The sequence below is a fragment of the Mustelus asterias genome, chromosome 1, assembly GCF_964213995.1.
Source record: "Mustelus asterias chromosome 1, sMusAst1.hap1.1, whole genome shotgun sequence".
Lineage (NCBI taxonomy): Eukaryota > Metazoa > Chordata > Chondrichthyes > Carcharhiniformes > Triakidae > Mustelus > Mustelus asterias.
This window is the reverse complement of record NC_135801.1, coordinates 7,369,694-7,381,967: the sequence shown is the minus strand read 5'-3', so window position 1 is coordinate 7,381,967 and position 12,274 is coordinate 7,369,694. Positions and strand designations below refer to the sequence as shown.

The window sequence follows — 12,274 nt, the reverse complement described above, 5'->3', positions numbered from 1 at the left end:
TCTCCACTCTGTTCCCTTCCCCTGAATGACTGATGACTTTCCTTTACACAATGTAAGCACTTTCGAAAACGAGGAGCCTTTGCAAACGCAGCCTGCACACCAGGCACAGCCCGAGTGCAGGCCCGGAGGAGGTGAGGCACCGACTCAGCCAGAGCGGCGCTCGGTAACCACTCAGACCTGTGAGGTCCCCGTTGCCGAGACGCCACCGACCTCGAAACCCAGAGTGGACGCGGCTGGATTCTCTCCCCCTGCAGTCGCAGAGAGGTACAGAACGAGCCTTCGTCGCGGCGAATGTGAGGAAGTGACCAATGCGTGCGCACGATGCTGTTTCTCTTCTCTGATTGGATGGTTGAATCAGTATGGGGAAGCTGCAGAATGTTCGAGGGAGACTTTGCAGGGTTTTTTTCTCAACTTGGGCATTGACTCATGGGAACAGAAGGCCATTCAGCCCCTCAATTTGGTTCTGTCATTCACTAAGATCATGACTGATTTATATTTTGGCTCCCATATATCCTTCCCATTGATTCCGCAACCCTTAACACCTTCATTAGCAAAAATCTAGCCATCTCTGTTTTGACGTTTTCCTTTGACCCCGCCTAACCTCAGCAGCTTTTTGAAGGAGAGAGTTCCAGTTTTCCACGCTCCTTTGCGCAATGGGGTGCTTCCTGACACCTCCACCCTTTGAACGGCCTGGCTCTCATTTTAACCCCTCTGCCACCTTCATTCTGGGATCTCTCCCGCCAGATGAAATAGTTTGTCTCTAAATACTCTACCAGTTTCTTTAATCGCCTAAAGCACCTCGATTAGATCACCCTTTCGAGCTTCAATACTCGAGAGGGGCGACACGGTGGCACAGTGGTTAGCACTGCTGCCTCACAGCGCCAGGGACCCGGGTTCAGTTCCCGGCCTTGGGTGACTGTGTCTGTGTGGAGTTTGCACGTTCTCCCCGTGTCTGCATGGGTCTCCTGCCACAGACCGAAAGATGTGCAGGTTGGGCTGATTGGCCATGCTAAATTGCCCCATTAGTGTCCCAAGATGTGTAGGTTAGGGGGATTAGCAGGATAAATATGTGGGATTATGGGGATAGTGGTTGGGTGGGAATGTTGTCGGTACAGGCTGGATGGGCTGAATGGCTTCCTTCTGCACTCTAACGTTTCTATGAGAAACTACGAGCCACTCTGGCCTCGTAACCTAATCCATTTTAGCGCTGGTATATCATTTTGGTGAATTTGCAGTGCATTCGCTGCCAAAACCACCTCTTTGAATGTGGTGCCCACACCTGGATAGTGGGGGGGGTGCAGTTGAGGGTATTGGGGGGGGGGGGGGGTGCGGAGGGAGAGGCTCACTCGGTGATGAGATATTATTGCGAGTTCAAATTAAAAGGCAACGGTTTTGGTCTTTGTACAGTTGAATGCATCATGGATATTGGAGTAATTTTAGAGAGAGTGTATTTTTAAAAAGCAAATTATGTTTGCTCATTTTAGCCGTGACGCTGACTGCCTCGCTTGTTTGCCCCTCTATTAGGTGTGAAGATGAGCTCGCTGCTCCTGTATCGGCCTCTGTCACCTCAGGGGCAGCTGTTCAGATACCAGTCAGTCCACCCGCTAACCTGCCCATCTCGTACTGTCTCTCAACACCACCTGCGCTTCGGTACAAAAAAAAATCCTCTCTCACATCTTTCTTCTTCTCCCCCCTTTCCCGTCAAAATTTGTTTGCTGTGTTTTCTAAAAAAATAGTCAAGGGTTTCACCTTGGACACACTCGGTTGGGGATGGGGGGAGGAAGAACAGCACCCAAGACTATTTCCAAGGTGGAAGAGTCAATTACTAGGGAGCACAGGTTTTGGGTGCGAGGGGCAAGGTTTAAAGGAGATATACGAGGCAAGTTTTTTTTACACAGAGGGTGATGGGTGCCTGGAACTCGTTGCCGGGGGAGCTAGTGGAAGCGGATACGGTAGTGACTTCTAAGGGGCATCTTGACAAATCCATGAATAGGATGGGAATAGAGGGATATGGTCCCCGGAAGGGTAGGGGGTTTTAGTTCAGTCGGGCAGCATGGTCGGTGCAGGCTTGGAGGGCCGAAGGGCCTGTTCCTGTGCTGTAATTTTCTTTGTTCTAAGACGCACTCAAAGGTTACACTGATTAGATTAGGCTCCAACTTGCTGCTGAACTTCACTTACTTAATCGCAGGTAGAAAATCTTCGATTAACCATTGAAATGGGGCAGCGTAGTGGCACCTGATGCATTTTATTTTTCATTCCGAGGTATTCCTTGATGTATTTAAGAGTGGGAGCCTGTTGCGGTTTTATTAATGCAGCTGGAAGTGGGATTATTGTCAAAATTGGGCCTTTTTATTGAGGGAGCCCAGGTTTCCCTCCATCTGTGAGTGGTGTGATTGTAAAATAATTGAAAATGACTTCAGGCTGCACTGAAGCATTTTGTGGTTCCATTGATGATCACCAGTTAGGCTTTCCAAGTAAATTTGACACACTCTGACCTGAGAGAAACTTTTAAGATGTGCCTTGTGTGACTAAGAAAACGGGTGTAATTTTTGGAACCTTCCTGTGTCATCCTAATTGGTGGCATCTCTTAATTTCGACCTGGGAATTAAATTTTAAATTGGTGTGTTTTTTTTAAAAAAAAACAAGGGCCTGAATAGTTTGGGATGTTTTAAGTTCCCCGATCTGAGTCTGTCCAGGCTGTGTAGATGTAGCTGGTGGAAGTATAGCATCTTAAAATACACACAGCGCTCAGTCTGTTGGTTTCAAACTGATCTGACATATTTGTATCTCGAGCAGATTCGTCTTTCTTCGCCTCCTCCTGTCTTTTATCTGTTTTTCTTCCTCCTCTTCAGAAAAATATACCTGAACAATCCTTTAGATGCTTTGCCCAAGGGTGCCCCACATCCACCTCCGATCAGGTGCGGCCCAAAGAGCAAAGGCCACCTTGCCTCTATTTCTACTGTAACCATCCATACAGCTAGGTAGAGTTTTTCGTTACCTGTACACTGCCGTTTCGTGATCACACGCTGCCTTTTTTTTTTAATTGAGTGCTTGTGGAGCGGAGTGAGCTTTGCTCAAACGATCGTGTGTTCTCCGTTGGTAAAGGAGACTGGGTGGAGTTGGGGTGCGTGGCACGAATGGCCTTGCCTTGTTCGATGCCAGTCGGGGTGACCTTGTTAAGTGCTGCATTGCTGTGTGCCTGGGCTGCAGTACCTCTGTAATGGGGTGGGTGGGGTTAGGCTGGAATTTTCCACAGCACCTTCGACCACCTCTAGATGCACACAGCCAGTGCAGCAATTTGCTGTGATTAGCCCCTCTCAAGAGCATTTCCTGGCATTGACAATTCCCCAAAATGTCCTCTTCATTTGTTAGCCATTATTATTAAAATTCTTACCTGAAACACGTGGGGGTATTAATTTTTAATGGGACTTCTCGCAGATGCTAGCAGAAATATTTATCTTATTCAAACGAATGCACGTTTTAGTAAATAAGTAACAAATAAACAATATTAAATAAAATAAATCATCACCCCAGTGTGGGATTCCAGACCGTGACTCTGGGCTTAAGAGCCCCATTGACTGCCAACCGAGAGGGCTGGGAGTTGTCTCGAGAAACCCTTTGCAACTCGCTTTAGAAGCCTGTTATTCGAACCTGCGATCGCTGTTTCCGTTTTGTGTATCTGCGGTGCATTGTAAAGTCAGCAAGCTTATCCCCAGTAAGAAAGCCAAAAGCTGAAGGGGGTTTTGATGTTGGGCAGCGGTGCTTGCCTTCTGCTGTCGAACGGAAAGGTGTCCCAGTCGGTTGCGGACATGAGTCAACGGTGGTTTCAGAAAGAAGCCTTTTGAAGTTTCTCTCTTTGCCCGTTTTACAAGAGACAAGAAACCCCACTGAATCTCGTACCAGGTTGAGACTGATCTGATTGGTGGTGAATGGCATGTGTTCAGTTTTCTTTTCATTATCCTGTTGCATTTTATCTGCAAAGATTTGTCAAAGTTACAGAAGAGGCTGTTCCAAAGACGTCTTCAGAGTCACCAGATTCTTCATCTCATGCCATTGGAGTTGACCCTTGTCCATTAGGCACTGGGAAGCAATCAGTGGCCGTGCAAACTTGTGACCGTCCAGCGCTGGCCACTCCACCAGCCTCGTCCACTGTTCGAGCTGCAGATCCCACCGTCTGTGTCCCAGCCGCCTCGGAAAGGTACAGGGGTAGAGGTCGTGCACAGTCCTGGCTAAGGAGGAGGGGGGAGGTGGGGGCACACAGAACCCGGAGAGACGTAGCATCAAGAAGATTAAGGGGAGATTTGAGAGAGATGTTCAACATCAGGAAGGGATTAGACTGGAGTAAGTAAGGAGAAACTGCTTTCACTGGCTGAAGGATCAGTAAGCAGAGGACACAGATTAAAGCAATTGGCAAAGAGATGAGAATTTGTTTACTCAACAAGTTGTGATCTGGATGGTGCCGCCAGAAAGGGCGGTGGAAACTGATTCGGCTTTCAAAAGTTAATCCTGAGACGTACTCGGAAAGAGGAAATTTACAGGGCTATGGGGAAAGAGCAGGGGAATTGGACCAATTAGATAGCTCTTTCAAAGGGATAGCACAGGCAGGATGGGCCAAACAGCCGCCTGTGTTGTACAAATTCCATGAAATATGTTTCTTTTTGGAATAACAGTACATTTTGTTAATGCAGTTCTAAATATGTTTGTCGTACACTGTTTCATCCAACTTGCGCTCTCCCTCATGCGCTCACGCTTTTTTATTAGTGTCACAAGTAGGCTTACATTAACACTGCAATGAAGTTACTGTGAAAATCCCCTAGTCGCCACACTCCGGCGCCTGTTCGGGTACTCCGAGAGAGAATTTAGCATGGCCAATGCACCTAACCAGCGCGTCTTTCAGACTGTGGGAGGAAACTCGAGCATCCCACGCAGACACTGGGAGAATGTGCAGACTCCACACAACCAGTGACTCAAGCCGGGAATCGAACCTGGGTCCCTGGCGCTGTGAGGCAGCAGTGCTAACCACTGTGCCACCGTGCTGCCCTTGTGCTCCCCCTATCTCTCTCGCGCGCGTGCTCTCACTCACTCTCTCGCGCTGGCTCTCGTGTTTGTTCATGTTATCTCGCTCTCTGTCTCCATTTCCACACTTGTCTGCTTTGTCTCTCTCTTTCTACTCTTTGCCCAGGAAAATTTTTGAAAATCCGTTTGAAGCTTTGCCGAGATCGCCTCCACGTTTCTCGCCTGCGAAGCGAAGTCCGGAGGCCCGGAGCGCTGCCGCTGCCATTACTACTATCCTCATTGCTCAAGCTAGGTAGCACCTGAAATTCCCATGAGCCAATAGATAGACTCTCGCTTTCTGGAAAACTCTTCACAATTGCCCTTGTTGTCGTCAGTATGTTGTAATAAGTCCTTAAAATATGGGAGCGTGTGGGGGCCAATGAGCCTTCAAGCTCACTCCACCATTGAGTAAGGTTTTGACTGCCCATCCATCTCCAATCTCCTTAACTTTCTCCATATCCCTTGATTCACGAATCTGCGAAATCCCATCGATTTAAGTCTCAAAAATACTCTGACGGAACATCCAATGCCTTCTGGGGTAGAAAATTCCAAAGACACTCCAACCTGTGAAGAAATGAGGGGCATGTTAACTCCATTTGTATAGCGCCTTTGTGACATTGCAGAGAGCTTAGCAAAACAGCGACATATGTTCGCAGTGTGGTTACTGTTTTCTTTCTGCCAAGTGCAGCGACCGGTTTGCACACAACACAATCCCACGGCCAGCAGCAGACCAGCAGATCATTTTGTTGTAGCATTGGGTTGAGGTGTAAATGCGACCAGGTGATCAGGGAGGTCCAAGGGTGGAACGGAGCACCAATCTGCCCATTTGGGTCGTGCCACAGGGTCTTACTGAGAGGGCAAACGAGGCCTGGACTTGGCTTTTCCTCCAAGAAAGAAAGAGGTACTTCAGACACGATGCATCGGGCTGCACAGTGGGTTAGCACTGCTGCCTCACAGCGCCAGGCACCCGGGTTCGATTCCCGGCTTGGGTCACTGTCTGTGTGGAGTTTGCACATTCTCCCCGTGTCTGCGTGGGTTTCCTCCGTGTGCTCCGGTTTCCTCCCACAGTCCAAAGATGTGCGGGTTAGGTGGATTGGCCGTGCTAAATTGCCTCTTCGTGTCATGGGGATTAGCTAGGGTAAATACATGGGGTTACGGGGATAGGGCCTGGGTGGGATTGTTTTCGGTGCCGGCTCGAATGGCCTCTTTCTGCACTGTAGGGTTCTATGATTCTGTGATCCCCTCTGCACTGCACTGGTGCTGCACAGCTGCATGGTGATAGATGATCATCTTTAAGCCCCGTCAGTGTTGAATATTTTCTTGGAGTAATTCCTTTCAATGAAGCAAAAAGCACCTGCCTGTCGCTGCCCTCCTGCCTTTCAAAGATTCAAAGAATGAGTTAGCTTGAGATAGTTCGGAGTAATTAAGGCTTCCGGTATAGTGCTTAAAAAAAATAATTAATAAGGCATATTTCTAGAATGAAAGAAGCTCGGATTGGTCGCATCAAAAAAATAACTGATGTGTAGCTTTCATAGCGAGAATACTGGACACCTGCGAGAGATTAAGTTTAAAGTTTATTTATTAGTGTCACAAGTATAGGCTTACATTAACACTGCAATGAAGTTACTGTGAAAATCCCCGAGTCATCACAATCTAGCGCATGTTCGGGTACACTGAGGGAGAATTTAGCATGGCCATTGCACCTAACCAGCACGTCTTTCGGACTGTGGGAGTAGTAAGAAGTCTCAACACACTAGATTAAAGTCCAACAGTTTTATTTGGTGTCACGGAGCATCCGGGGGAAACCCATGCAGACACGGGGAAAACGTGCAGACTCTGCACAGACGGTGACCCAAGCTGGGAATCGAACCCGGGACTCTAGCGCTGTGAGGCAGCTGTGCTGGCCACCGTGCTGCCCCTAATGTAATCACACTGGAGAGTTCACGTACTTCACACCAAGTTTAAATAGGCTTTATTAGCTACAAAAATCTTGAGAATCTTTCTTCTGTAAGGAGTAGATGTGATGACTCAGAGGATGATCTTACCGTGCCTAATGGATATCACGGGGATTTCCAATGTACCGTGCTTATCGAATGATTAATGATTGTAACTCAAGTATTTTGCCATGGTAATCAAATCCCCCATGTTCAACTTTATTATATAAAAATAGTTTTGTGCCATTCTCAACGGAGTAGTTATGGGGTGTTTCTTTCTCCTCTTTAAAGTGTGCTGTCGCTTTTGAGACTCAAAACTCAGCTCCTAATGTCCTAACTACGTTAGGGGTTGTGGGTTTTAACAGAAAAAGAAAAGAACGTGGTTGGCACACGTTGATTCAAAGTAGCGCACGACAGGTTTTATTGAAGAGCTGCTCTTTCTCTGCACAGAATACAAATCAAACTAAAACAGGGCCTGAGCGCACACCTTAATGACTTCATCAAATCATGTGATCAGTTCTTAAAGCAACCTGCAGCCCTTTTAAATATTTAACACGAACAAACTTTTTCTAACACTTTATTTTAAAAGAAATATTTCTTCCCATGTTCTGTTCCATCTTGCTCTAAATATTTTCTTTGCTGACTCTCCTCTCCTCTGTTCCTTTACTTTTGCTTTTTAAAAAAAAAATATTCTACCAGATTGTCTGAACCCGCTGTATCTCCATCTCTTCTGGATGCTCTGCTCATCACTCCGGTTACAAAGCCTCCGTCTGTGCCACCCTGTAAACTGCCCAAACGTCAGTCCACCGGCTCCCTGCACATGCAGAAGAACAAGAGGTAAGGGAAGATCAGCATGGTGTGTGCTCCTTCCCACATTTGAGATTGTGGAAGATTTAAGAAGCTGTGTTTTGATTGTTGCCGATATTGGGGGAGTCCAGAGCTAGTGATCATAGTTTGAGGGTAAGGGGTAAACCTTTTAGAACTGAGGTGAGGCAAGATTTCTTCACCCAGAGGATGGTGAATGTGTGAAATTCACTACTACAGAATGTAATTGAGGCTAAAGCATTGTGTGATTTCAAGAAGAAATTAGATAATAGCTGTTGGGGCTAAAGGGATCAAGGGATATGGGCGGGGGGGGGAGAGAAGAGGGGATCAGGATATTGAATTCAATGATCAGCCATTATCAAAATGAATGGAGGAGTAGGCTCGAAGGGCCGAATGGCCTACTCCTGCTTCTAGTTTCTATGTTTCTATAGAATAGAATTCCTACAGTACAGAAAGGGGCCATATGGCCATGGAGTCTGTACCGACCACAATCCCCCATCGGCCCATAACTCCATGCATTTACCCTGATAATCTCCTGATATAGGGTCAATTTATCATGGCCAATCCACTTAACCTGCACATCTTTGGACTGTGGGAGGAAACCGGAGCACCCGGAGGAAACCCACGCAGACACAGAAATAGAATAGAAATATAGAAACCCTACAGTGCAGAAGGAGGCTATTTGGCCCATCGAGTCTGCACCGACCACAATCCCACCCAGGCCCTACCCCCACATATTTACCCGCCAATCCCTCTAACCTACGCATTTTAGGATTCTATGGGGCAATTTTTAACCTGGCCAATCAACCTAACCCGCACATCTTTGGACTGTGGGAGGAAACCGGAGCACCCGGAGGAAACCCACGCAGACACGAGGAGAATGTGCAAACTCCACACAGGCAGTGACCCGAGCCGGGAATCGAACCCGGGACCCTGGAGCTGTGAAGCAGCAGTGCTAACCACTGCGCTACCGTGCCGCCCGCAGGGAGAATGTGCAAACTCCACACAGACAGTGACCCAAGCCGGGTATCGAACTCGGGTCCCTGGCACTGAGGCAGCAATGTTAGGGTGTCTCTCTAGTAAATAAAAGCAAGGTCCTGCAGGTGCCAGCATTCTAAAATTTAAAAAATAAGATATGCTGGAAAATCTCAGCAGACCTGGCAGTATCTGTGGACAGCGAAGCAGAGTTAATGTTTAGAATCAGTGCAGCTCTTCAGAGCTCTGGAGAAGAGTCACACGGACTCAAAACATTAACTCCATTTCTCCATCCCCCAGATCATTCTCGTAAATCTACGCTGTTAGCCAAGATATGGGAAATTGTCACTTTTTAAGGATTTGGGACTGTATCAGTTGTGTGTTGCCATGTCTGTAGCTCTAATTCCAGAAGCCCATTGGTCTATCTTTTTTAGAAGTTCACTTTACCTGCAGATCGAGACAGGTTTAGCTTTTGTCAGTCCTTTTGACGTTATAATTGTGTCTTCTGTGAATGAGCATATTGCATGTGAGTAGGCCATTCAGCCCCTTGACCCTGTTCCAGTGAGATTGTGGATGATCTGTATCTCACCTTCACTTGTCTACCTTCTTTCTATTTCCCTTGATACCCTTGGCATACAACAATCTTATCGTTCACAGTCCCCAGTTACAAATGTTAATACTGGACAAATCCGATCCCAGAGTGGAACTTGGCTTGATAGATCCTAACTTTTTGTTCGAAACTGTGGTGGAAAGTTACTGAGCAAATTCACAGGAGCTTTTAACGCAAAGGATAAAACATTTACTAAACAAGAAAAATGAACTCTATTATACCAGACATAAAGGTTGGGAAAATCTCAATACAAGCATAACTGATGCTTCAAGTATTCACTATTGCTTCACCCCAGCTATATCTTTACAGACACATGCAAATTCAGGAAGATGAAACAATTTGCAATATCTACCCTGTACTCTAATGTTCAGGGTAAGTGTGCATTAACAGGTAGACTGTGGTCAAATGCACCTCATGATACAATAAATGACAGATGCAACCAAAGCAGATTCCATGGATTTCTGAACAAGCCAACCAGTCACATTTTGTCACATTGAGAGCCAACCAGTTTCACTGAAACTTTCTTTCTCACGAGGATTTCCAATCTCCACGTTTTGAAGAACCCACCTTTTCTTTCCAAATGTCACTCCTCCTCAGACAGCCACAACAGTGGCCCACCTTGCAGGGTGTGTGAGACACGGCATGCAGGCATGAGATGTGGCACGCATGTATGTCAATGTGCCGGCAGGCTAATTCCCGTAATGAATCCATCTCTGTTTGATTTTATGGCCCAGTGTTGACTTGCATTAAACCATATCCCTGTTTGGGATCATTGACAACTGTGACATGTACTTGGAGCAGCTGAGCAGGGCAGTGTTACCACATTAAATGGTCATGTTATGGAATGTGCATTCCTGGTTTATTGAGCAGTGAGCAGGTGCGTTTCCAGAGCTTAGCCCTTTGAACAGCACGTGAAATGCCAGGAGAGTTACAGCCGGGGGTGTAGATTCTGCTGCTGAATATCCATCTCCCTTGCCTCCACTCCCATTGGGAAACAAAACAAAGATTTTCGCTTCGGAAGATGGGGTAACTAAAATTACAGCAAAAAAAATAGAATCTCCGTTTAATCCCCCCCACTTTCAGCAGGTGTCGAATACTTGGGACTGTTGTGTAGCTGTGGATGTTAATCTTAGAATTTACTTCCGATTATATGAGAATATAACGGGAGCAGGAGTCGACCCCTCAAGTCTACTCCACCAATCGGGAAGATCAGAGATGGTTCTACCTCAACTTCACTTTCCCGTTCTGTCCCCACACCCCTCATTTTCATAGAATCCCGACAGTGCTGAAGGAGGCCACTCGACCCATCGAGCCTGCACCAACCACAATCCTACCCAGGCCCCATCTCTGTCACCCCACGCATTTACTCTGCTGGTCTCTCTGACACTAAGGGGCAATTTCCCACGGCCAAACCTAACCTGCACATCTTTGGAATGAGGGAGGAAACCAGAGCACCCGGAGGAAACCCATGCAGACACAGGGAGAACACGCAAACTCCTCACAGTCACCCGAGGCCAGAATTGAACCCGAGTTCCCGGTGCTGTGAGGCAGCAATGCTAACCACTGTGCCGTCCCATTCTCTACCATCCAAAAAGATAAACTTGCAGCCTCACCGTACCTAGCCCCCTCGTAATGCACTTCCTGTGATGAGACACATTTCTACGCCCTCTGCGTGGAGCGGATTGTATCTCTCACTTTCGAAGGTGCCACACCCCCTAAATGCAGTTGGATGTCATGCTTTGGTGAGAATAGTTGGAAGTAATCTCAAATGTGTCATGCAGGCTTGGGATGCTGTTCCAGTGATGATGACCGATTGTTCTCGGAGGTGGGTTTATGTCACCTTACACAGCAGGTCCAGTTGAAAAGAGACACAGTTGCAGTCAGCAAGTACTAAAGAAGCAGAGGTTTGCTAATGGCAGTACCCTGCTGAAGAGATGCACTGCCCTCATCAGAGACAGACTTTTTATTTGAATTTCAAATTTGTGAAGACTTGTAAAGTTCTTTTCTGCCCTTTGGAGGGCATTGGATGAAATCTCCAAATCTGTCATCCCGTGTATTGAATTTACACCCAGAACTCTTTTGTGTGCAGAATGTGTATTGGCTGAATGCTTGATGACCTTCAGAAGCTCTGGGAAGTCTCTCGAAGTGGAGATGCCGGCGTTGGACTGGGGTGAACACAGTAAGAAGTCTCACAACACCAGGTTAAAGTCCAGCAGGTTTATTTGGCAGCAAATACCATAAGCTTATGGTATTTGCTACCAAATACACCTGTTGGACTTTAACCTGGTGTTGTGAGACTTCTTACAAGTCTCTCGAAGCCATAGTGGGACCAAGGCAACTTATTGCTTGTACACTTTTCTGGGAAATTTAACATGTTCAACTTCAGACTGTATGCTTGGTGCATGATTTGATTTTGATTTAGATTTGATTTAAATTTATTATTGTCACGTATTGGTATACAGTGAAAAATATTGTTTCTTGCACGCTATACAAAGCATACTGTTCATCGAGAAGGAAAGGAGAGAGTGCAGAATGTAGTTTTGCAGTCATAGCTAGGGTGTAGAGAAAGATCAACTTATTGCAGGGTAAGTCTATTTAAAAGTCTGACAGCAGCAGGCAAGAAGCTGTTCTTAAGTCGGTTGGTACGTGGCCTCAGACTTTTGTATCTTTTTCCCAATGGAAGATGTTGGAAGAGAGAATGTCCGGGATGCATGGGGACCTTCATTATGCTGGTTGCTTTGCCGAGGCAGCAGGAAGTGTAGACAGAGTCAATGGATGGGAGGCTGGTTTGAGTGATGGATTTGATTACATTCATGACCTTTTGTAGTTTCTTGCAGTGTTGGGCAGAGCAGGAGCCAAACCAAGCTGTGATACA

At 46.7% G+C, this 12,274-nt stretch overlaps 1 protein-coding gene across 1 annotated transcript in view; it reads left to right on the top strand.

Moving 5' to 3' along the window:
- LOC144490493 (PDZ and LIM domain protein 5-like) overlaps positions 1-12,274 on the top strand; it is a 259,977-nt gene that overhangs the window by 196,734 nt on the left and 50,969 nt on the right. The window contains exons 10-15 of the mRNA XM_078208260.1: positions 58-264; positions 1,525-1,650; positions 2,853-2,981; positions 3,983-4,198; positions 5,183-5,308; positions 7,689-7,826. Of these exons, the coding sequence (XP_078064386.1) occupies positions 58-264; positions 1,525-1,650; positions 2,853-2,981; positions 3,983-4,198; positions 5,183-5,308; positions 7,689-7,826 (942 nt within the window). The remainder of the gene's footprint in view (positions 1-57; positions 265-1,524; positions 1,651-2,852; positions 2,982-3,982; positions 4,199-5,182; positions 5,309-7,688; positions 7,827-12,274) is intronic.